General features: G+C 37.6%; 1 protein-coding gene across 1 annotated transcript in view; it reads left to right on the forward strand.

The window, feature by feature from the left end:
* LOC148661626 (catenin alpha-3-like) overlaps positions 1-27425 on the forward strand; it is a 600833-nt gene that overhangs the window by 450346 nt on the left and 123062 nt on the right. The window contains exon 11 of the mRNA XM_088635643.1: positions 20249-20405. Within this exon, the coding sequence (XP_088491769.1) occupies positions 20249-20405 (157 nt within the window). The remainder of the gene's footprint in view (positions 1-20248; positions 20406-27425) is intronic.

Raw genomic sequence — 27425 nt, forward strand, 5'->3', positions numbered from 1 at the left:
ACAATCATCCATTAACAGCAAATTTCTGATTTTCCTACATTACCATTTTACTTTATAATCTGTCTGCCACAGTGTAAAATCTGTGTCCGAATATGTCGATTTCATTTTCTAGATGGAAATCTGGGTCTTACATATCTTATGATTAAGAAAACAGCAGATTGCAAGTCTGCAAAAGAAGTATAGAATATTTGTAAGCTTTAAATAGACAGTTGTGTTGTTTCTTTCTAGCATTAATGCAGTTAATTAATACGCGTTGTAAGTAATAAGGACTGTTTAAAATTAATGAAAATGTTTTGTGCTTAACAGATTTTTGTGATAGAGAGATATGTTATGTTGATGGATTATCGAATGGTGAACAATAAAGATGCTGACGAGAGGACATATTTATAGTTTCCATAAATTTCAAACAGGAAAGATAGGTATTGATTGGTGCTCAAACAATAAATGACTCACAGTTCATGACAGTTAGTGATTAAGACATGAAAATTTTAAAAATGAGAATCAGACCTCAAATAGATTATCTTGACGATATTTTGGTAGGTAAGGGGGGGGGGTAGCTAGTTTTCAAGGCAATTGGTTGTTTTAAATTTTACTTTGCTGTATTTTTTCATTTTTTATGAATAGTTTATATGTGTGTGTAGAAACACCATTAGCAAGGACAGTACCTATGGCCCCTACTATTCAGCATTTACATGATCCCTGTTGGTTAGCTATTGAGATCACATGGTCCAAATTATAATTTGATACTCAAATCTATGTCCATACTTAACCTGACACTGAAGTTATTGTGTCTGCAATCTCTAATTGTATCTAACATAAAAACCTTGATGACCTAAAATTTCATTCATTCAAACTGCGACAAGACTGAAGTCATGCTTCTCAGCACCTCCCATCAACTTTGTAAAGTCAATTCAAAACCTTATCTGTGGATGGCACTGACCTTTGGTGGGATATTTTGTCCAAGATTGATGTTTGATCCACATGAGTAAAATATTGTAAAAACATCATTCTTACAGACTACAGTATGTCCTATGTTGTCTCTGACTGAACTTGTCAACACATTTGTCTAAACAAACTAAACAAACTTCAGTATGTCCAGAATTTGGCAGCCAGAATCCTGATCAGGTCACATGTAAGTGATTACATTACTCCTGTCCTGGACTCCTTGCACTGGTTTCCTATCAGGTTTCAAGTTGACTTCAAAATCCTCATGCTCACCTATAAGGCTAGACGTGGTTTGGCACCTCAGTACCTGTCAAACTTATTATCCTTCTACCTCTTAACTTGCAAATTATGTTCGTCTGACTCTGGTCTCCCGTTTGTCCCCCAAGCTCATCTTCATAATATGTGTGACAGGGCCTTCTCTTGCTGTGACCCAAAACTCTTGAATTCTGTACCCAAGAATATGAGAGTCACCTTCCCTGAACGCTTTCAAATCCAGACACAAAACTTTTATTGGATTTTTTATTTTTTTTTATTTTATTTTATTTATTTTTTATTTATCTATGCATCTTCTACTGCATCCTGAATACTTGTTGTTATAGCCCCAGGTGTCTAGGGGTGAAGGGTAATATTTAGGATGGATTTGGATGCAGATAGGTTTCTGGTGAGGGACTTAGGAAACGTGACAACAAGTTTGGTGCAAAAGGGATTCATTTTAAAAGTGAATAAGTGACCGGTACGTATATAGAATACAATAAACATACAGGGAAAAGGAACTTGAGCGGTGCCAAAGGAAAGAAAATAACAAAACCAAATGGATCTAGCTAATATAGTGAGGACTAACCTAACTAACCCAGACAAACAAAAATCAAAAGGTCTTCGGCGTCTTTATGTGCCCTAATCGTAACATTAATGGGGGCTCGTCCAGTGTGGGTTATAATTGTTCTTATTCTGTTATGTAAAGTATATTAAGAATCAAACTTTAATGGTGCTGTATACTGTGAAATAAAGAATATTATTATGAAACTTCTGTACCATCTCAAACACCTGCCCTTTGATGATTAGTAGAGAGAGTGCTCCGTTGCCTCGCCTAAAGTCATCGCAGGTTCTTTTGTTTTGTTTTTACATTTAGTTTGAGGTTATTTAGACTACACCATTCAACTAATTCAGCTACTTAATTCCTGGATACCGACTCATCATTGTTTATGATGTGCCCTATAAGAGTAGCTGACATTTTGCAAGTGCTTTTATACAGAACTGTACAGTTTGAAGCATGAAAAACAGTTGTATAAGTGTCCTATACTGTACATGTTACAGAGATGAAACCAGGCAGGTTTAGAAAACAACATAATATGACATTAGCCTGGGCCTGAGAGAGTGAAAGCAACTCAACGACAACTTGTAGGCACAGTGTACATTTTAGGATTTCACACTTTTTCAGACAAAATATTAATTAAAAGAAATTTTCTTAGTAAAAGAAAAGTGTTATTGCGCATACCTATAGAGTCTATCTCTGAATCTATATAATATAAGAATATATCATGTATGCATTTATACTTATACAAATTGTTGTATCTACATTTAAATAGACCCTAACACTATGATATGTAGTGCATTATAAAAGTATTCAGACCTTTTCTATGATGTTTCCATTTGTGGAATGTAAAATTATGCCTATTTTTATTCAAAACTTAAAAGTTCAAACTGAAGACTACTAAAGGCAAGATAAGTTGCAGTGAATGCCTGCAAAAACTAAAGAGAAAAGACTCCAATATGTTGTCATCATAAGAATGCAGACCTGTAAACTATTTGGTGGCATCATGATTGCCAACAATTATAGCTTCAAGTCTTTTTGGATAAGTCTCTACCAACTTCACGCACTGCAATGGTGTAGTATACTTGCCCACCTTTCTTAGCAGATTTGCTCAAGTTCTCTTAGTCTGCTTAAGGATTGCTTATGTACAATACTTTTCAGATTTTTTCACAGATTCTCAACAAGATTCACATCAGGAGTTTGTGCCAAAGAAGGACATTCACTGGCTTATTCTTAAACTATTCTATTGTCCTTTGACCTTTGTAATATAGTCCTGCTGAAAGATGTTTTTTTGAAGTTCTGAAGTTTTAAGTCTTCAGCATGTAGATTTTCCTCTAGTATTTGCCTGTACTTTGTTCTGTTAATTGTTCCTTCAGTATTAACAAGCTTACCTAATCACTTCTGAGGAGAAGCATCCCCATGGCATAATGCTGCCACCCCCATGTTTGAATTTAGTGATGGTTTTTGACAGGGAGATGAGCTGTGTTGGATTATCACCAAACACAATGCTTAGCATAGACCAAAAAACTGTATGTTGGCCTTGTCTGACAACAACACCTTTTTGCCAGATTTTAAAGAAATCACTCAGGTGCTTTGTTACAAACGCCATGCTTTACTTGAGATGGGTTTTCCACTCGGCCAAACAGGCCCAGCTTTGTGCAGTGACTGGTATATTGTTGACTGGTGGACATTTTCTTTAATCTCTGTTGTTTTTATAACAAATATTAATTGCTACATCAAAGTGTCAGGACTACATGCTTTAAAGCAACAAAATGTAAAAACTGCAAGGATCTGATTTTTTGTAAGGCACTTCACCTAAAGTTATATTGTACAAGGTATACTAAGGTATATTGAAAATGTCAATTTTAAAGGCTTTTCATTAAAAACATACATGGAATATGATTTATTCATAAAGTCATCCCTTTGATGCCTGTGTTATCAGAACTGCTAGATAGATGGGGATAAGGTACAGTACAGTATATAGACAGTGCCTTCAGAGCAGTTAATCTGGAGTTAATCTGACCAGATAAACTATGTTGAGTGAGGGCACCAGATTTTTTTTATTTATTTATGAGTCTAGAATTTGGTGGAGCCGACCAGCCAAGCTCATGTTTTTAATTTAAAGGATAAGCTAATAAAGGATGAATGACAGCAGAGAGTAGAAATAAAAGAAGACAGGATATGGAGACTGAAGGGATAAAAAGGACAAGAGTGTTCCAATATTGTAAAACGAGTGTACAAGGATTGCTCACGATCTTCATTGCCTTTATTCCTTCTTCATGAAACAAAACCAAGCATTGGACGCTAAAGGCAGTCATCTCAATTGTAGGAACGGCATTGTATTTTTTCTTATTTGTGAAAATATTCAGTTTTGGTTTTCAAGTAATCCAAGGAACTTTTGCCACTCCAACTTGTATTTAGAAGCATTTTTTTAACTTTACCAAGTGTTATCTTCTTTTAGTACAAGTTTAGAGTGTGAACTTTGCTGTGGTGGAATATTTTATGAAAACAGTCTTGCATTCCCTGATAAGGATTTGTCTCTACTTCCAAAAGCATTAGAGTTTGTCAATGTGAGTAATTGAGCAGGGAAGATAGGATGCAGTGTTATAGCCCCTGGAACTCACCCCAACTGTACGTAGTTCATAAATATTAGTGAAGTAGAATTTTTATAGTCTTGTTCATTATATCATAGTACAAGACCTGTCCAGTTTATTTCCAAATTTCTCCTTTGTTTTTAGGATAGAAAAAAACATTTTTGGCTTTAAAGTACATTAAGCTACTGTACCATATTAAGCTACTGTACATTACAAATGTTGCTTCTAGGGCAAATAGGCAAATGATGTCGATTAAGACCTTATAATTGCATTCAGACACTGATGTTATTATTAAAATATATACATTTTTCTCCTGTGAATGTTTCTTAAATACAAATGTTTCTAAAATACTTATATATATCCTTTTGACTTAAATTTGATGAAAAAGGACAAAGAAAAAAAAAGTTAAGGCATAAACATTTTGTTGTATCCTGAATGTAGGACTTTGCAATTGTTACTGTGAACAATTCTGAAAGCCTGCATGTGTAAGCAGTTTAATGGATTGCTTTTACACCTGTGCAACTATACAGTATAATATAAGGGATGTTCTGTAATATCTGCATTGACCTTCACCTGTATTTTAGTTACTGTCCTTAGAAAAAGAATGAGTAGCTATATTTGAAAAACAAATTGTAGGACATATTCCACTGCCTGAATATAGATAGAACTTTCATAACAAAGAAAGGTACAAAACCTAATAATGGCCCTATTGAATTCCTATACTTTTTTATTATTAGGAACAATTTTCCCATACATTATTCTCATTACCAAAATACTATTCCTCTCCAAACTATCTATAGCAAATTCTATGTTTAAATGCAAAAAAGTACTCGAATGTCTTATATTCAAAATCTACACACTAAACTGCATAAATTGAATTAGTATTACCTTTTATTTAACCCATGGCATTTTCTCTAGAGCTAGCAGATAATTATGTTCCTGTTTATGTTTGGTACAGACACTTTAATAAAGATCTTATACGTCTGGTGTCCTGATTTCTATTACTTTGTATGGCTTGTTTAGCTGCAGCTGTGCTATTGACCTTGAGTTAATACCTGAATCAAAAGAGTGCCAATTTACCTGTCTCTTTGTGAAACAAGAAGATAGCAAGTGATACTGAATATGCTATGCACTTGAATATGTTACTGAAGTTGTGCCAATAACAATCAGCTTACCTTCATATTTTAATTAAATGGTATGGATGGAAGAAGCTGAGCCAATCAAAAAAAGATATACCAGTTAGGATACAGCCTACTTCATAGCTGTGATATACAGTAGCTCTTTAGCACCAACAGAAATGTGGATACCACAAGCCATGACCATATACATTTAACATGTAACATGCTATTCATAATCTCTGTTTAAATCTCTATCCAGAAACCAATGCTACTCTGCAGCATTTGAATGTTTACTTTGTGGTGTTAGGGGGTTGGTTATTGCCAATGATATTCGTATAAATGTCTATAAAATCTAGAGTAACAATTGTAGGAGGACCAGAGGAAGGGTCATCCAGGACACATATTTCAGGAACGACCTACTTAATATACTTGACTTAGACCTGAGCAAGATGGCTGCTAAGAAAAACCAATTGACCCGCGTATGGAAAGGGCTTATTCTGAAAAACATCGAGACACAGGTGTGTCTTGTTGGGAAACAAAATATAAATGCCTCAGAAGTGGTGAACTGGCGCGGAAGCCAGTAGGTGAATGCATTTTGGAGGAGACAGAGGAGTTGGGTTGGTGTTACGGAAGGTTTGAAGAATTACGGATTAACGGAAGGAAAAAAGGATTACGGTGTACTGTTTGTAGCATGTGGCTTGGATACGACGCAGATTTGTCATACTTTACGGACTTTGGAACTCGGACTGAACAAGGATTCAGAGAATGAATTGCGGACTGGGTTGGAAGATAAACGGACTGGAGAAACAGAGTAAAAGTCCACAGAAGTTAAAGAAAAAAAGTGTGGTGTGAGTACTTTATCTCATTTATGTAAACTTTTCCCCCAGAGACACCACAATTGGTGGAGGATGCGGGCAACGTTGCTCGGGATTGAGAATTGTGGAAATTAAGCTTTTTTTTTTTTGTGGGATTCGTTTTGTGTGTGTGATCTCTCTAAAAAGCAAAACAAAAATAAAATAATGGGACAGTTAATACAACACGTGTCACAAGCCACCCTCACCCAGTTTCAGGCTTTAAAAGGACAGCAATAAGCTATCCAAACGCAACAGCAGGCAAATAAGATTCAAACTGAAACTAATCAACAAATTATAGAGGTACAGAAATTGGTGAGGGAAGAATTACAAAGATTAGGGGAGGAAATCAGACACACCCCAGTAACAGGGATAGACACCTGCAATGCTGAACAAATTGGGCTTCAAAAGATGACAGAGCTAGATGATATTGAAGCATATTTAACAACTTTTGAAAGAACAGCTGCTAGGAATGCATGGCCCAGAGAGCAATGGGTAGGAAGAGTGGCACCTTATTTAATTGGGGAAGCCCAAAAAGCTTATTATGATTTAAAAGAAGAGGATGCTGAGAACTATTAAACTCTAAAAAAGGAGATCTTGGTGAGATTAGGGGTAACAACGGCAATATGGGCGGTCCAGTTCCATAACTAGAGGTATCAAATGGACAAGCCCACTAGATCTCAAATGTTTGACCTTGTACATCTGGCGAAGAAATGGCTCCTGCCAGAAGAAATAAACTCAGGGCAAGTAGAAGAGAGAGTGGTGTTGGATCTCTCTGTGAGGAGTCTGCCTGTTCACTTGATGGGTGAGTGATGGGGATCCCCAGACATTAGACCAGGCAGTTGATTTTGTGGACAGACGGCATGCCACTGAAGCCTTGATTAAGGAAGAAAGAGGGGAATTTCGAAAAGAGGAGAGGAGAAACCCCAAGAGTTTGTGGAATGAAATGAAGATTCAGTCACTAAAGTACAGTGATTATCGAAGACCACCACAATTCAAGAAATCTCTTCAGGAAAGATCAGTTCAAAGGCCCTGACCATGGAAAGAAATCCATAGATGCTTTAAGTGTCATGAAGAGGGACATTTAGCCAGCCATTGTCCCAACTTGTGTGAACTTATGCAAGTGGACACCAGAGAGGAAGCAAAGTGTAACTACCTCACGGCAAGCGTCCCGTCCTGGGAGGATCTCCACATTGCTAAAATCAAGATAGGGGAAAAACCTGTTAAAGCCTTGTTAAACTCTGGAAGTATGGTGACCCTGGTGACCTCTACAGCACTACCTGAAGACACTGATATCAGGCAAGGGGAAGGGAACACTATTACTTGTATTCATGGGGAAACTAAGGTATATATGTCCACAATAATTAAGATTTCTACAGAAATGGGAACATTTTGACTGTAGGGGATGGTTGAACAATTGCCTTACCCTGTGGTGTTGGGACGAGACTGTCCCCACTTTCTCCAACTTTGGAATACTGTCCAGTTGGTTAGGCAAAGTCCACTCCCATGTCCTGGAGACTCGGACGACAACACAGATTCCCCTGGAGAGGCAGACCAACAGGAAGAATGCGCCGAGCTTGGAGATTAATTCTTTACCAGACTGGGAGCCACCAGAACATCGAGGGAGGTTCGCGACGGCCCAGTTGGAAGATGGAAATTTGAGACATGCATGGGGACATGTGAGAAAAATTGAGGGAAATCTGTGTAATAATAGTAGTGCCCTAAGTTACCCTTATTTCATGGTGAAAAACAATCTCATCTATCAGGTGCAGAAGAGGGATCAAGAAGAAGTGGAGCAACTACTTATTCCCCGAGGCTACCAGGTGAAACTCCTCAACTTGGCCCACAGCCACCAACTGGGAGGACACCTAAGGGGTGAAGAAAACAGCTGAGAGACTGCTCTCTCGATTTTTCTGGCCGGGAATATACAAGGCCATCGAGAGATATTGTCGAGAATGCCCACAGTGTCAGAAAACTGCCCTGCAACCTTATTATAGGAACCCTTTGATTTCTCTCCCAATTATAGAAACTCCTTTTGAGCAGATTGAGATGGACTTAGTGGGACCCCTGATCAAAACCACAAAGGGACATCAGTATATACTGGTAATAGTGGACTACGCCACGAGGTACCCCGAAGCCATTCCACTGAGAGCAGCTACAGCCAAAAACATAGCTAGGGAGCTGGTGCAAATTTTCTCTAGAGTGGGAATTCCTAAGGAGATCTTAACCGATCAAGGAACTCCTTTTATGTCCAAAGTCATGTGAGACTTAAGTAAGCTTTTGGGTATTCATCAAATCAGAAACTCTGTATATCACCCACAAACAGATGGCCTAGTGGAATGCTTTAATAAGACACTGAAAGGCATGCTAAGGAAGGTCATGCTAAAAGACGGCAAAAATTGGGATCAACTGCTCCAGTATCTCATGTTTGCTATTCAAGTTCCGCAGGCCTCAACCGGGTTTTCTCCATTTGAGTTACTATACGCTCTGAGATTTATTAGACTTGGTTAAAGAATCTTGGGAGCATCAACTTTCACCTTTACAGACTGTCATTGAACATGTGGAACTAATGAGGGAAAGAATAAACATTGTTGTCCCCATTGTGAGGGAAAAGGCCCAGGCACAACAAACGCAGATTTATAATAGGGGAGCTATTGCGTAAGAATTTCAGCCAGGGGATAAAGTACTGGTATTAATTCCGACCCCAGAATGTAAATTCCTGGCCTCCTGGCAGGGGTCTTATGAGGTAGTGGAAAAGGTGGGCCCGGTCAATTATAAAGTTAAGCAACATGACAAACGGCGTCAGAATCAGATCTACCATGTGAATTTATTAAAGAGATGGCATGGTGCAGAAGTTCTGCTCACCCACTTCTCCCCTGACCCTTTGGAAGAAGAAACTGGTGCTGTCGCCGTGGGGGACCTGGCTCTGTCGCAGAAGAAAGACTTACAAGAGTCACAAAACAAAAATGTTTTTTCTCGAACACCTGGTCAAACTCACCTCATACAACATACGATTATCACGGAACCAGGTAAAAGGGTAAGACTGCCCCCCTATCAAATACCTGAAACAAAAAGGAAATTAATTAAGGAAGAGGTAGAAAAAAATGTTAGGATTGGGAATAATAGAAGAATCCCATAGCGAGTGGGCTAGTCCAATAGTACTGATACCAAAGGCAGATGGAACTATTAGATTCTGTAATAATTTCAAAAGATTAAATGAGATCTTGCTGTTTGATGCATTCCCTATGCCCCATATAGATTAGCTAATTGAGCGTTTAGGTAATACCCTATATATCAGTATGCTAGATCTTAGAAAGGGATGTTAGCACGTGCCACTGGCCGAAGAAGCTAAAGCCAAGACTGCTTTTGCCGCCCCTGAGGGGCTATACCAGTATCGGGTCCTTCCTTTTGATCTACATGGAGCTCCAGCTACTTTTCAGAGATTAATGGATCTAATACTTAGACCTTACAGAGATTTTGCGGCTGCCTACTTAGACTACGTCATAATTCATAGTACAACGTGGGAACAACACCTACAAGACCTGGAAGCAGTAACTGGAGCTTTGCAAGATGCGGGATTAATGGCTAATCCAAACAAATGTTGTCTAAGACCCAGAAAGCCAATTATCTCAGGTTATCTCAAGATTTGGAGAGGAATGATCATGCCACAAGACATGATCAGTTAATTAGAAACTGGCCTAAACCTACTAAGAAGCAAATACGAACGTTTTTGGGACTTGCGAGTTACTATCGCCGTTAAATTCCAGGATTTGCCTCCATTGCTGCCCCTTTGCACGACTTGACAAAAGCAAATTGTCCTGAAAAGATAAAATGGACAGAAATGAGAGAGGGCCTTTCAAGAATTAAAAAAAACTTTATCTTCTCAACCGGTCTTGCAGGTGCCTAACTTTACCAAAACATTCATGATACAAACTGATGCGTCCGACACTGGGATTGGAGCCATACTCTCACAAGAAGTTGAGATGCTAGATCACCCTATTTTATATATTAGCAGTAAGTTAAACCCCACAGAAAAACATTATTCTACAATAGAAAAAGAATTTCTGGCAATAAAATGGGCCCTGGACACTTTATATTGTATACAGATAATGCACCATTAACGTGGATGTTAAAAAACATGGACAAAAATGAACGAATTACGCAATGGGGCCTTGGTCTCCAAAGGTTTCAGTTCCGAACGGTTTATAGACCCGGGAAGAAACAAGGTAATGTCGATGCCATCTCTCGAATGCACTGTTTCTTTTCTAAACAGCCATGGACTGATCTCAGGGCAAGGGAATGTAAGAGGACCAGAGGAAGAGTCATCCAGGACACATATTTCAGGAACGACCTACTTAATATACTCAACCTGAGCAAGGTGGCCGCTTAGAAAAACCAACTGACCCGTGTAGGGAAAGGGCTTATTCCGAAAAAACATCGAGACACAGGTGTGTCTTGTCGGGAAACAATATATAAATGTCCAGGAAGCCTTGAACCGGCGCGGAAGCCAGTAGGTGAATGCATTTTGGAGGAGACAGAGGAATCCGGTTGGTGTTACAGAAGGTTTGAAGAATTACGGATTAACGGAAGGAAAAAGGGATTACGTTTTACGGTTTGTGGCTTGTGGCTTGGATACTACGCGGTTTTGTGGTACTTTACGGACTTTGGAACTCGGACTGAACAAGGATTGAGAGAACAGATTGCGGTTGGGTTGGAGATAAACAGACTGGAGAAACAGAGTAAAACTCCACGGAAATTAAAGAAGAAAAGTGTGGTGTGAGTACTTTATCTCATTAACGTAAACTTTTCCCCCAGAGACACCACACAATATACAGTATATACATTCACTCAGGAGGACATTCCATTGTCTTTGTCTGTGCTGGCAATATTTGTATGAGCAGATATTTGCACAGTACAAGAGCCATTCCAAATCGAAAACCTTTCTGGAAAAAGGGAAAAATTTGTACACTTTAAGATATTTGAAAATTCCACCAACTGTAGATGGAGATTTAAAGAACAAAAGGGAGAACTTATCCAGGAAAATCTAGATATACTGTATGGTAACCTCAGTAAGTAGCAGAAGGTGAAATTCATGGTTAGGTAATGATCAGTAGTACTGCAAATTTATAATAATCTTTCTCACTGTGCCTGCTGTAAAATTATCATTTTGTATCCTTAGGAGATTACTACAGTATAATAATACTTTATTGTATGATTTCTCAAAAAATTGTCTTGCATCGACACAGCTATGAATTACACACACAGAAATTTACAAAACATACAAGAATCCGCAAAACTGCAACTGAACTTTTTAATTTACTCCCCCCACAATTAAACTAAACCTATGAATTACACATTGCCCCTTCTCTTTTTCACATAATCCACTGAAAGCAATTGCCCATAAACCATTACTCCTTTACTGTCAACTCATTATTGATTGAATAATTTGAGTATAGAATAAAGGAATCTCGCGATTTGTTTTGCTGAAAAAATGTCCTTGGTAATCAATGCAACAGGCATCAAAATTGAACCAGAGAATCTGACATAAATACAATTTTTGAGAGTTTGAACTGGAAAACTACTGTAGCATGAAATATACTGTAATATCTCTAAACTGGAATGTTTGTGAAGACAGCATAAAGGTGAGTTCTGTTATAATAATTACTACTAATAATTTCGAACTTTTTAAAAATCAAGCTGTAGTCAAAATATTCAGCAACAAGAATCAGATTTCCTATATGGTTATAAACTCACTGAAAATAAACACTTCTCAGAATTTAAGAGTACCCACCAGCAAAAAACTACTGCAAATCTCCATGCTTCCCATATGAGCAAGCTGGATTCTGGAGTATCGCTAGATTCAGTTCTGGGTCCTTTCCATTTTCGACTTACTACTTGGGGAATCAGTACACAAGAGTAATATTTATTCTAATAAGAAGAAAATGCTGGTGATATCCAACTTTAGATTTCTGCTGTACACTGGAATTGTCCCAACGCTTAACACGATACAATTGTATTTTATTTTTTTACTGTAGTACTATCATTTTAGGGTAGCCATGTCTTGATCTAAGTTACTTAATTAGAAAGCTAATTCCAAGATAATTCCTGTTTTCTGCTGCAATGATCTGATTGGTTTTAATGTTAAAACCAAACCTACACTGTTTCCAATAAATGAGTATTCTGCTTGTGTTATTATAAGTTGCAAATCTATATTGTTTGCATTTCTTAAGCGCATATATTCCAGCATTGTACAAATAACAAGAGCTCCTCAACATGTTCACTGTTGCTTTGTTGTCAACAATATAGCATGGATACAAAAGAAACTACATAAACAACCAGCACATTCTATAAAATTACAAAATGATAGAAATTAAACATATTAGATACAATACATTCTGAGCTGTATTTTTTGTAGTGTCCTTGTATGAGGGACTGCTGATGTTGAAGAATGCTTTTTTTTTCTCCTTCAACATTAAGTTTTACAATGTCTTTCTTTGCAATTATTATTCAATTCAACTTTCCACTGAATGCAAACCTGCAAACACGTTTGACACCACATTGGAGTAGCTGGCCATTTGGGAAAAATATTGAGAGGCTATGATAGGCGACTAGGAAGTGTCTCTAAGAATCAAGATAAAATTGATTCACCCGCCAGCAGCCATATCACCCTGCAACTCACAACTAGCAACCCACTGAAGCTAAGCAGGTGTGAGCCTGGTCAGTACCTGGATGGGAGACCTCCTGGAAAAAACTAAGGTTGCTGCTGGAAGAGGTGTTAGTGGGGCCAGCAGGGGGCGCTAACCCTGCGGCTCATGTGGGTCCTAATGCCCCAGTGTAGTGACGGGGACACTATACTATAAACAGGCGCCGTCCTTCGGATGAGACGTAAAACCGAGGTCCTGACTCTCTGTGGTCATTAAAAATCCCAGGGTGTTTCTCGAAAAGAGTAGGGGTGTACCCCGGCGTCCTGGCCAAATTTCCCAGCGGCCTTTATCAATCATGGCCTCCTAACAATCCCCCTCTATAAATTGGCTTAATTACTCTGCTCTCCTCCCCACTGATCGCTGATGTGTGGTGAGCGTTCTGGCGCACTATGGCTGCCGTCGCATCATCCAGGTGGATGCTGCACATTGGTGGTGGTGTAGGGGAGTCCCCATTGCCTGTAAAGCGCTTTGAGTGGAGTGTCCAGAAAAGCGCTATATAAATGTAAGCTATTATTATTATTATTATTAAAATGTGTAACATTTCTAGCATCAAACCTAAGAGGGTGTTTGCTGAAGTCTAGGGACAGGGCCAGCCTTAGCTTTTTGGTGGCCTTAAGCAAGATCTTAGAAAGGACCCCCTTCAGATCATGATTTGCAAATACACTACTATTATCAGCTCCCAACACAACCTTATTTTACCACATAGAACAAAAAAAAAGTCTAACTATAAAACGTACTAACCAGCTTTGTAGAACACATAATAAATACAGTAAGTTACAAGCAAGAACAAAAAACACAAATTTTAAAAGGCTAACATAATTTAATAATGCAAGTAATGAATAGGAACATTAATAACAAGAACTAATGATAAATAGGATATCTGTTTCTTCAGAATTATAGCAAACCATAACTTACAAATTACAACATTAAACCTTTTGTAGAAAGGAAAAGTAGAAAGAAATATGTATTTAAGAAAAAAGTGCACTCAATAATAAGTAATGTGATATCAGTGTAGTGGCTCTCTGAAGGCACCAGTTCTGTAGGGTTTGGGCATTTACTGAGACAATTATTAATTGTAGCAGTAAATCACAAAGTTGATTCTTTTGATGGCTTTAGAATCCAACCATGCGACATAACTCAAACAACGCACACACACAGGTACTAATACACGAGGATAAATTTATTAATACATAGAATATGCATGTAAAACTAACAGATCTTATCGAGAGGGTTATCAGAATACAAAAGGTATATATTCAGTCAGTTACAAAGTGTTACACATCAAGAGGACATACGTTCAGTATATCATTCATTTAGACCGTTTCGTAAATGCACTTGGTTATAACTTCTACATTAGATACTCAAAACAAGTACATAACTCTTAGGAATTAAATTGATATCAACTGGTTGGGATAACAATTGAATTCTCGAGCTGTAATGCATTGAAGTTGAATACTCATCCAATCTCTGGGGATTCAGATCTCCTGCGGGCACAAAGAGACAGTTGCAGGCTGTTGCTGTCCAATCCGCGCTCTCTGGCTCGGTGCCAGGCTGTGCTTTGCGGCTTGTGACGGTGCGCTCCTGATGTTCACTGACCGGCTAGTTAGTGTTGGCTTTAACTAGCAAAGTTTGCACAGGAGAAAAGTTGACTGTGGGTCCCAGCAAGTCAGGAAGAGGACCGGTTCGTTTCTGATGAAGAGCTAGTTCTGAATAGTGATTCAGCTGTCCACAGTTCTGACCTGTTCACGAGGCCTGCTGCTGGTGCTAACCTCGGGTGGATCCTCTGGTTATTCTCTGGCAACCTCCGCTCTAGACTCTTAGAACAAAGGAAAGTTCTGGCGCTCGGACACACTGGCCATTCCGTGGTTGTCCGGGCTGAGTCTCAGGATGGTCACGAGGCGCGCTGCGAGAATGTCCTGCCCTTTGGAGCCTTCTGCTCCTGGGCCGTCCTGCCCTGGAATTCTCCTTTGAATTCCCTTTAGAAAAGTCCACAGAATTCTCCTGAATCCCTTCCTTCTGAATCTTACTGAATCTCTGTGTTGCCTGTTTTTACCTGGAGGAACTTCAGCTCGTTGATTGGCTGAAAGTTCCATGGGCATCAGAGTCCCACGTGGGTTACTCGGCCCTACCAGTCCCTGATTGGTTGATCAAGGTGAGATATGAGTCACTTACTCCTGACACTTAGGAATGCAGTCCAGATGTCCATCTGGCACTCCCTAGACAGATAGGCGCCAATGGATGACCATTGATCATGATAGCCAGGCTTAGCTAAGTGCATCCCCCTTTGGGAGCTATCAAAGGAAACCTTAAATCAGCCTGCATGAATAGTTTCTCTGTGGCTGCACCACAGAGATGAACAGAGAGATGAGGCCTAATTTGGGAAAGCTCCGAAACACTTAATTCTGCCTTATTAATAAGCCTCGCCGCTACATCAGTAAGGATAAGCAGATGAGAAATTTTACATAAAAACATTCTATAAACCAATTTGCCTAGAATTTTAGGAGGCAAAATCATAAAATTAAGTCTTCATACAATAGTAGATGACCCACTATATGACTGATGCTCATGATGGCAAGTTCACTGAGATGGTCTTATGCCATGGCTGACCTTCAGGTATGTTTTAATCAACTTGATCCCTGAAAAGTTCCTCTCTGTTCATGCCACTGTAACTTGGAGAATTACTGCAATCTGAAGGGCTACAGTTTGGGTTCACGTTACAATTTAATTAAATACAGGAGAAACCTCAAAGAAAACAATATATTTTTTATGTTGATTTTTTATGTATAATTGCTGAACAGTCTTTTGTACTTTACATTTGCTTTCACGCCTTTGTTTGGCCAGGGAAATGATTTTTAGGCAGGCAACTTACACTGCATGTGTCCAATTGTGTGAAATGTGAATCCGTTAACCTCTATTAAAACACCTCAAATAGTCTATGTGTCTAATTTTAAAATGCTGCTGTTCAGCAGTTACATGGAACTGATAGACTCAAAACCAAATGAAATACAAACACATTATTACAGTGACTCAATTTGGTGTACCTCTGTTTTGATATCGCTTTTCAAACCTTTTTTTTCTGGGCTTCAGAAACATATTACGTTCTCGATTGTGATTGGTCATTTTTTAACAGACCTGGCCTCTATAAGGATAATTTACAGTAGCAACAGAAATAGCAGCTATATGGAATTTTTCACTCACATTTAAATGTACTAGTTAAAAATATGTTATGTTGCACATTGAGGGGGGCACCTGGTGCCTATTTCTACTATGCCAAATGCAGCCCTGTGTAGAGGGTCCATATTCAGTGTTCAAAGCAATTGTTTTGGTTTACCTTACTTAAGTTCTGTCAACAGTCCAGAAAGACACCATACTGTATACTGTAAGAAGATGAAGGACATGAAAGAAAGAAAAAAGAACAGACAAAACCACAAGAGAGATATCAAAAGCAAGAGATCCTTGTTCCAGATCACCCAGGAAGATCAGATTGAATGAAGTATTTTAACCTTGTTAAGAGTGCTTGCTATTCTGTAGCTTTTAGGGATCTCTGATTTTTTGTGTGGAGAATTTCTCAGTTAAAAATGGCCTCTCCTGTCTGGTTTGTTTAGTGACAGCCACGTTTACAGAGAGAGATGTAGCGGTAAGGCAGAATTAAGTGTTTCTGAGCTTTCCCAAATTAGGCCTCATTTCTCTGTTCATCTCTGTGGTGCAGCCACAGAGAAACCATGCAGGCTGATTTAGGGTTCCTTTGATAAAAGACAGCTCCCAAAAGGGGATGCACTTAGCTAAGCCTGGCTATCATGATCAATGGTCATCCATTGGCGCCTATCTGTCTAGGGAGTGCGAGTTGGACATCTGGATTGCATTCCTAAGTGTCAGGAGTAAGTGACTCATATCTCACCTTGATCAACCAATCAGGGACTGGTAGGGCCGAGTAACCCACGTGGGACTCTGATGCCCATGGAACTTTCAGCCAATCAATGAGCTGAAGTTCCTCCAGGTAAAAACAGGCAACACAGAGAGCCTGTGAGATTCAGTAAGATTCAGTAAGATTCTGGAGAGGATTCTGTGGACTGTTCTAAAGGGAATTCAAAGGAGAATTCCAGGGCAGGACGGCCCAGGAGCAGAAGGCTCCCAAGGGCAGGACATTCTCGCAGCGCGCCTCCTGACCATCCTGAGACTCAGCCCGGACAACCACGGAACGGCCAGTGTGTCCGAGTGCCAGAACTTTCCTTTGTTCTAAGAGTCGAGAGCGGGGGTTGCCAGAGAGTAACCAGCAGCAGGCCTCGTGAACAGGTCGGAACTGTGGACAGCTGAATCACTATTCAGAACTAGCTCTTCATCAGGAACGAACTGGTCCTCTTCCTGACTTGCTGGGACTCACAGTCATCTTTTCTCCTGTGCACAAACTTTGCTAGTTAAAGCCAACACTAACTAGCCAGTCAGTGAGCATCAGCAGCGCACCGTCGCAAGCCGCACAGCACAGCCTGGCACCGAGCCAGAGAGCGCGGATTGGACAGCAACAGCCTGCAACTGTTTCTTTGTGCCCGCAGGAGATCTGAATCCCCAGAGATTGGATGAGTATTCAACTTCAATGCATTACAGCTCGAGAATTCAATTGTTATCCCAACCAGTTGATATCAATTTAATTCCTAAGAGTTATGTACTTGTTTTGAGTATCTAATGTAGAAGTTGTAACCAAGTTCACTTTACGAAACGGTCTTAATGAATGATATACTGAACGTATGTCCTCTTGATATGTGTAACACTTCGTAACTGATTGAATATATATCTTTTGTATTCTGATAACCCTCTCGATAAGATATGTTAGGTTTACATGCATATTCTATGTATTAATAAATGTATCCTCGTGTATTAGTACCTGTGTGTGTGCGTTGAGTTATGTCGCATGGTTGGATTCTAAAGCCATCAAAAGAATCAACTTTGTGATTTACTGCTACAATTAATAATTGTCTCAGTAAATGCCCAAACCCTACAGAACTGGTGCCTTCAGAGAGCCACTACATTACATTTTGGCTATGGCAACGTTACATATTTGGCGTCCCTGAGCCGGTTTTCTTACATATTTGGCGTCCCTGAACGGCTATGAAACACTACAGAGATTTAACCTTAGGTTATATTTACCTAGTTTAGAAGGCAGCTTATCTGTTCTTTTGGTCTCTGAAGGCATTATTTAAGAGTCAAATACTTGGTAGCAGTCTGCGGTTTTTCTGTGTGATTAGAACAATAGGCCTCTGGGACACATTATTGTATATTTGTACATAGGGTAACTTGTGTGTTGTAGGCTTATGTTGTTTAGTGTGTGTCATTTTAATAATTATTTGTTCAACCAAGTGTGCCCAAATGACTACTCACCAAATGACTTTTCACCAAAGTTGGGGGTTAAAATGATTTATTTTACTTATTGAGCAATGCACTCAGTCATTTCCTGTTGTTCAACTTTTTCATAACTCACCATTTGTTACAGTATATATATATTAAAAACTATTTTATGTTTTTTATGATCCTATTAATGCACATAGATGAATAAAAATAGACATAAAGGGCCAAAAAATGGAGCAGGAAGTGCATTTCACACTGCATGGCTGACACTCAGCGTATATCGTAACGTTGACAACAATGGGTGCATAACAAGAGTCAAAAATGTCACTGGTCTATATCAGCCTTTATTCTACATTGTCAAAAAAGCTAACAGTCACTTGATTCACAAGTCTTGAAGGCTATTTCCTTTGTCTCTCCATGGTTTGTTCGGAAATTCAGAAGCAAGTCGAGTTTAACCACAGTCATCGATTGGGACTGGGACATGCAAAAAGGAAAATTATAAAAATTTAAATCTAAGCACAGAAAAAGTTAAAATAGCCTGCAACAGTTTTCTTGACCAATTTGTGAGATGCACAAAAAGCAACCAAAGAAGCGTATTATGTTCCAAAGTTTTTTTTTTGTTTATTGTGTTTTATTCCCATAAATTTCTCCAAAGCTTTGGCACGTTGCATGGAATCTCACACTACAGCTGGAGAATGTAAATGTATTTAAATTAATCTCTTGGGTAACATTTCACTGTATTATTGTCTGTAAATGTATAATTGCAGATGCTGGTTGATTTTATTAAACACAGATGACTTTTGTTTTGCATTCATATCAAAGCTCAACAGATGAAAATGTAGTAATCATTAAATGCATTGTTTGTCAGTATGTGATTTCTGATCAAAGAAAGACGCAGTTGCATTCCTTAAGTATCTAATTAAAATCAATTGGTAAAATAACAGAAGGTGTATATTGTTTAAGGTCATAAAATTATGCTGCCAAAAATACACAAGCACACATCTTGTTGCTTGATTTTTAAAAAACCAAATATTTACTAATGTTTTTTTTCCAGAATACAGTATATTGAATTCTGTGTGTTGCTGTAGTTATCATAATTGTTTTAATTTGTTGTGTTAATGTATTTAACTATGTTGCTATATGTAGGTGCAGCAAGTTAATTTTATTGGCATTATACTGTATATTAAAGGAATTGTATTGTATTATATTATTAGTCTACTGTAACTATAGTATCATAAGTTACATACATCATCTAAGTAATTGAATAAAAATAGTTTCCACTTGCATCGAATGGTTTGCATTTCACTGTTTTTTTTCTCACAAAATATATTGGGTTGACTTCATTAGTGCTTTCATAATTTTATCAGATTGTAATCTTTGCTGTGTGCCCTCTCTTTCTCACACCCGAAGAAGGCTCCACAACCGAAACATTGTGTCTTCTTTCTTCTCTTTTCAGCATGGAATAAACCTATTACTTGTTCCTTTGCAGCCTATGCATGCTGACGCAGCTACCCACCTTAAATACTATATACATACTGTACATCTGTGTCTTTAGTCAAAGGTGTCATGCTGATAAATGTGAAAGAACTTTTCATGCCTCCTCACTTTGATTTTCCATTAAAAAAAGTGCAGCTGTCTCTCATACTCTTGTGTGTCCGTTAGAACTAATTAATATTCATGCCCAAAAGTCACTACAACTATATTCTCTTAAAACTCACTTAAATCTGGAAAAGTATTTTTTCTAACATCTTTCTACTGCCATATTTTATTTTTTGGTGTAGTTAATTTTTATTATTATTTCCAATTAATTAAAAGTTGACTTATGGGAGAAACACTGATCTCAATAGTTTTTTATATAAAATATGGTATTGTTTCTGTACAACAGGTTATTAATGCTGCCTTGGCCCTGGCATCAAAACCCAAAAGTCAGGCTGTGAAGCAAAATATGGAGGTGTATAGACAAGCCTGGGAGACCCATGTGCGGCTCTTAACTGAAGCAGTGGATGACGTCACCAGCATTGATGACTTCCTTGCAGTATCAGGTCAGAAAACACTCCCTCTCATTTTGTCAATCGATTAACCATTCTATTTGTATCATTGTAGCAAAGTAATTCTGAAATATACATTGCTTTTATGTAGTTTGTGGATGGGATTAAAATCAGTTGTCTGATTTCATCTTTGTTTCTTTAGTCTTATGGAAAGCCTTGACACTGTACTCAAGAATGAATTGCAGAAAAGTAACAATACCTAAGCAGAACACTACCTGTATGCACTTAATGCAGTCAGCTCTTTTTAGTACCTGATCCATCATTCTTTGAAGAATCTTCTTTAATGTGCAAAGAGCTTATGAAGCCGGGTTTAGTAATATGAAGTGGAAAATGTTAGTAATATTTAAAAATCTTTGTGCTGTCTAATTGTGAAGACAAATCTTACATTGATTTGGTTATACTTTAGAACTGGTATTCCTTATGTTGAAAGGTAAATTACAAGTCCTGTGTTCTTGCAGTTTGGAAAGAAGTGTTATTTTTAAATGTTAGAAGAGGATATATACAGTAATTGTAGAATTAGTAAAGATCTAAAAGAACACACTGCAATCTGCCCTTAAAAAATAAAAACAAAATTTGACACAGACATCTAGTTTAGGATTAATTTGCTTGGCAAAAGAAGAGTTTATAACTGTGGTTTTATTAGGTTCAAGGGGGTAATTTAGTTGTTATGTGCTGCTTAGACCTTAAAAATACAGCCCATAATCACAGTAATATCCACCACATTAGGAATTACTAGAATAATGGCCTACAGCATGGGTCTATTACTGCCAAAAACTGCTTGAATGTGTACATGTTCAAAGGCTCTTGACTTTGCCTGCCTCCTAAAAATGTGCCCAAGGCTTGTAATTATTTTGCACCAGTGCTCATTCTGTCATTGCTTATTGTTTAGCAACAGTAACAGAATTACTATGTAAAGCACAATAATGAGAAAGCTGAAGAGATGGTGTGATAAAGAGAGCTGCAGTTAGATGTTAGAATACTTATTAATTCAGTTTGACTCCAGACCAATGTGAGCAGTCCCTACCCAGATCTTTATTTTTAAATAAGTTCATTTGAATAAATTGTAATTACTGTGCTGCTTTCCAGTTTCTCTTCAAGTGGAAGAGTATGGTGAGAAAAAATGGCACAGGTCATTATTAAGTGAGAAAAACATTGTTTTGCAGTTGAATTGTGAGTTTTAATTTTTCTAATTATGGCTTTAATGTTTCTACAGCATAAAAAACACCCTTAATGATTTACTAAACTGATGATTTAAAAAAAAGTTTTTTTTTTGCAGAGCTATTTTTTTATAAGTCTGTTTGCATTTGTTTTTCCCCACCATGATTTGATTACTGAATTTATTTACTGGATATAATCCTACATTTGGCACAATGCCCTCAGAATTTCATAGTCGTAGCCTTACAAGCTTTTAGTCTTAGTTTCAAAGGGCTAAGTGTACCTTTAGTAATACATTAGAAACACCTTCACAGACTTATTGACATTAATAATGTTATGACATAATCATTATGTGACATTTATAATACCAGAGTCTAGGGCTGAATATTAAATTCCTTCCATGACTGTGGCTTGGACCCATATCTCATTCCGTTCAAGTCAGGAATACCCATTTAAAAAAAAAACAAATACAAATTGCCTATCCCAACAACAATGGGAGCAAGGCAGAATACACCCTGGATGGGAAGCCAGTTCATAGCAATGTACACATAGACACAGACAAAAGCACACCAGAGACAGTTTTTCCAGAAGCCAATTAACCTACTAATACAGTACAGTATGTCATTGGACTGTGGGGAAAAAAACAGAGCCTCCAGAGCAAGCATATGTGAGCAAAGGGAAAACATACTGTACAAATTCCACACAGAAAACACCCCAGGAATTCCACCGAGGGCCCCTGTGCTGCCAGCCTGCAACGCTAACCTCTGCAGCCACCCTGCTGCCCAGTAATGCATAACTCTTTAGAAAAAACTGTTCCCACGTTCTCTTCATTTAATCTGAGCTATACTAAAAATGTGTTTTTTTTTTAAGTTTGTGCTGTTAATGCAGGAGGAATTCAAATACAAATATTTCTTATAACACTGTTCGGTTAGTTTCCTAGTTTCACTCATTTCATTAATGACTAATGTCACTAATGTTTGGAAATTTATATAAATTAATATTATTGAATAATTTATAAGATGGACTACTAATATGCATGTGGACCATCCTCAGTTGCATGCCAGTTACATACTGGTAATGGCATTCTCAGGACATACTTCCTTGTCTTTCTACAACTGAAATCAGCTAATTATAGAACACAACAGTGTAATGCATTAGAAGACTTGATCTAGAATATTGGATATATTCTAATACAAACAAGTTCCTACTACTCTTGAATCAGTCCAAACAAGAGTGACCAGGTATATTCACATGCTTAGTAATGACCAACACAGACAGGTTAAATGACAGGCTGAAATAACTTTTTGTTTTAAGTCTTGACCTAGAGAGGTATATGAAGGGAGCTGAACTAAACAACCATGTTAACTCAAATCAAAGGAAGTGAAGAGAAATAAAAAAATAAATGAAATAAAATTATAATATTTGACAGGTTATTTTTTTAATTATAAAGGCATAATGTCATTATCATTGCTCCCATATTTGTTATATCTTTATAATTCATAGTATTTGACAATGAAGTTATTTGACATTAAGCACAGAAATGAACTACAACAGAAACTAAAGTGATGGAATCAATTCCACAATGTTCAAACTTACAAGGTACAGCAAAACCACACAAGATGCACAATACATACATAGAGATGGTGCATTTAAAACGAAAAAGTACATTTTTTACAAAATGAGTTGTGGGTGCGTGGAACTATATACTGTATGCCATGTATAATAATGCTATTGAATTGATACTCGGGCTTCTTTCAAGAATTGGCTGATGAGATTCTTACAAGTTAAAACTGTAAATCCCAGATGAAACAAATGGTTTCTAACCTTTCTTATGATATTATGTTCACATCAATATTAAACTTATAAACATGCAATCATTATTTTGCAAATGCAATTGGTGGAAATATACCAGTAGTGTGTTTCAGTAGCTCAATACTAAATGGTATTTAGGATTGAGATTTAAACTTGAGATTTCAGTCTGATATGCTGAATATTTATCGTCTGTACGAGTTAGCAAGAAAAAATATTTTTGAAGTTGCTCCTTCAAACAAAGGTCTTAGTTTTTATTTCACTTGAGTTCCTGATAACTTGACTAAAACAATAATTTGTTACAGTATATTTAAACGATTCAACCATTTTATAAAGCCCTAAGCATCTATTGAAAGTCATGTATAAAACCCCACCACATAATTTCATATATGATCAAACCTCTGTTTCAGATGAGCATAAGTATTGGGACAAACAAATGACAGGCATTTCTAATTGCTCATGTGTTCCATTTGCTTTAATTGTGAAAACATAAAAGATCTGTGAATGTATAGCTTTAGTTCTATTCTTTGGGGTTTACGTTTTGTGTCTGCATTTTGAGTTAAAAGGCATAAACCAAGATGAAGTCTAGAGAGTTGTATGTAATGGAAAAAGCAAGTAATTGTGAAGATGAGACCAAAGAAAATTAAAGCCGTTTAGAGAGATTGGGCATGGTAAAATCATCAATATAGAATGTCTTGAAAAAGAAATATGCTACTGGAGTAGTAAATAATTGGCAAAGACCAGATCATCTAAGAAATATTACAGCACTTGACAACAGAAAAAGGCAAGATTGTAGACCATCTCTAGAGTGCAAGAGTGAAAGTACATTATTTCAATTCACTATGTGCGGAAGACCTCAACAGGAGAATTACAAGGGCTTTCACTGCAAGATGCAAACCTCTCATAAGTGTTAAAAACAAAAAAGACATTTTACAATGTACAAGGAAGTGAGGGATGAGCAAGACAACACTCACAAATTTTTACCATAATACCATTGAGAGTGTCCTGATCGGTGGTATTGTGGTGTGGTATGGTGGAGCCACAGTACAGGACAGAAAAGCCATACAGAGGGTTGTGAGGTCCGCACAGAAAATCACTGGGACTGAGCTACCCTCCATCGACCTGATATATCTCGATCGCTGCCACAACCGGGATCAAGCTATACTTCAGGACCCAATTCACCCTGGTCACGATCTGTTTTCACCCCTGGGTTCTGGTAGGAGGCATCGCAGTATCAGAACACTGACCGATAGATTCAAAAACAGTTTCTTCCTCCAAGCTGTTCGTATCATAAACAGCTCATAAACTGTCGGCTTGCAAAACTCCCTAGATATGTACTGAATACCGGTATTTATCCTAAGCAGAGAAGCACAACTTTTTTAGAAATGTGTATGCTATGGAAGCAATCTGAGTAACATGCATTGCTCAAGGGTACTAGCATTGTTCAACCCAGGATCTGAACCCACACATTTCCAGGGACAAAATACAAGCCCTAAATAGTGCAGTACTATATTATAATAATTCAGATTGCCAGTTTTCCTCAGGACTGCAATATAACAATAAGGGATTTTGCCCTTATATCTTACCCTGTAAAATATATCTCCATTTTTTGTAGCTAATTCAAGCATGAAATTGTTAATTGGATTGACTGACGGAAACTTCACAACTTTTACATGCCCTGAATAGCTTACAGTTTTGAAACCTACAAAAAAGTGGTTTTCAGTTCTAGTTCTGGAAGTCTCCAACTGAGATCCTAATCACAAACTAATTTATTTCAATTTTCTGTGTGAGGCCTTTTTAATTTTTTTTTTCAGTTCTTAAAACTCTTAATGAGATTTGTAACAAGAATGAGCTCTGTTCTAATTAGTGAGTTTCTGGACTGCTCTCATTCGGTGTACTAGCTAAAATACATACTAATTGGAATGAAACAGAAGGAAAAACTATTTGGGAAAATATTCTGACAGTGGTATTTCCACCTGTGTCTGTTCATCATCCATTCACCTATTATGAACTTTTTTAATGATAAAAGGGCAAATTCTTAATTTCCATGTTCTGTAGAGATTACATAAATTTCTGGATGTGGACGTTATCATAAATATTGCACTTTAACGTGGGTTAAAACAAGACCTAAGAGCAAAAAGCAGATCTAAACCCACAAGCAGATCAGTTAAAAGCTCCAGATAATATTGCTGATGAAGGGCCCTGTTAAAACAAAACCAGATACAGGAACACTCCAGGAACAGCATTGAGTACCACTGCTACAGATCATGGGTGGACTATTTTCAATAACACCTTGTGAATTCAAGTAAGCATGCTTTCCTAGTATTCAGCTGCCAAGAATTCACTGCAGTCTCAAAGAGTTGTATTTGAGAAGCTATTTCATAATTTATAAGTGCATCAGTGGTTTAGATAATGCAAAGAACAGCAGTGTTAAATATGAAACACATTTGGCAGGGACACCAAATAAACAGTCTACAGTATGTTCAAAGTAAACAGGCATTCATGAAACCAGAATCAATAAGGTCCAATCTGAATATCTACAGTAAGTTAGTTTTTTATTGTTAAATACAGTACTTTAATTCTTTTAATTTTGTGCAGCCATTAACTATTAATTCTGAACTACATTATTGTGTAATGTGTGTTATTAAATGCAGTTTTATTATTTTAAATTCATAATTGTGAAACCTTAAAGGATATAATTTATACAATGCAATTTGTGTTTTAAAATGTGGGATGTTTGGAAATTAAAATAATAAAAGACCAATGCCTGTTTTCAATTAGAACTCCAATCCACTCGCCAGTCTCTGAGCTCAAATACATTGCTTGATCACAGCTTTTAGTTATTAACTAGAGTATTCTGCCCAGTTGAAATTCCCCATCACATATTCTAAAGTCCAAATTTTTAATAAGCAGTAAGATTGACTTTTTGCTTTGATACACTGGGTCTTGAAATAGAGGTGAATAAAGTGCAACATTAAGATACTAAAAAGTATATTGAAACACTTTAGATAACACAGATAAAAGATCATTTTAATATGAGATAAATGTATACATATTCTATGAGGTTTTGCTAAAAAATCATTTAATCAGAAAGTTCCAAAGAATCACGTGATATGTGTAATGCAGTTCAAAAATTAATCAGACCAACCTTCAACAATTGATTAATATCTTGTGCACACTCCATTCAAATTCAAACATGCAAATGTGGTGGTGTGGACTGACAGAGATACAGGCTACAAATGTTCTTCTGTTCAATCTTTAATCCAACTGCCAGGTTAAAGACATTTTAAGTAATTAATTTGAACATTCAATATAGTTCTAACAAACTGATACTGAAGTGAGTGAAGTGTAATGAAGAATATTTCTAAAGTGATATAGTAGGCCAATTCCTGATCCCAGATGCTAATCCAAAATTGATAAAGTCCTGACTGACCCTTTACCATGTGGAGACAAGCATTATCATGTTAAAGATGGCATTACAGATTTATTGTCTTCTGTGATGCCCTGTTGTGTCAGCAGCTGTAGTTGTTGCTGCAGTCCCTGAGGTGGTCCCTTTGAATATGACAACACTGCTGTGGGGTCGTCACATATGGTAAACTAGAGCCCAATTCAGCATGGGTACTTCCTATCAGTTAGTATCAGTTAGTAACACCACTAGAGTTGGTGTAGGGTCCCTGAATGTCTATTGACTTGTGATGTTCCTTTCAGCTACATTCCTACTGTGATTTCCTTCTCTTTTCCTAAACCCTGTCATCACCATAACGTGATTAGAACTGGCAAGGCTGTTTGCACACAGTACAAACTTACAACAACGTGTCTTACTGTACATGTGTTGATACAGAGGTAAAATGCGTTGTAGAAAAACAAAGACCTGAGCCATAACGTTGGTTAAATAATAATGAATCACAGAAAACGGTAGGTGTCATTTCACTCTGAATATATACAATCTGGCCTACCTAAATTTATTTTCTAGTGGTGAACTAATTTATCTTCTCAACATGATCAGCTACCAGCCTGCAGTGGATAATGGCTGCCATGGGTAGCCCAGGC

Source organism: Lepisosteus platostomus, chromosome 6 (assembly GCF_059453375.1).
Source record: "Lepisosteus platostomus isolate fLepPlt1 chromosome 6, fLepPlt1.hap1, whole genome shotgun sequence".
NCBI classification, from domain to species: Eukaryota; Metazoa; Chordata; class Actinopteri; order Semionotiformes; family Lepisosteidae; genus Lepisosteus; species Lepisosteus platostomus.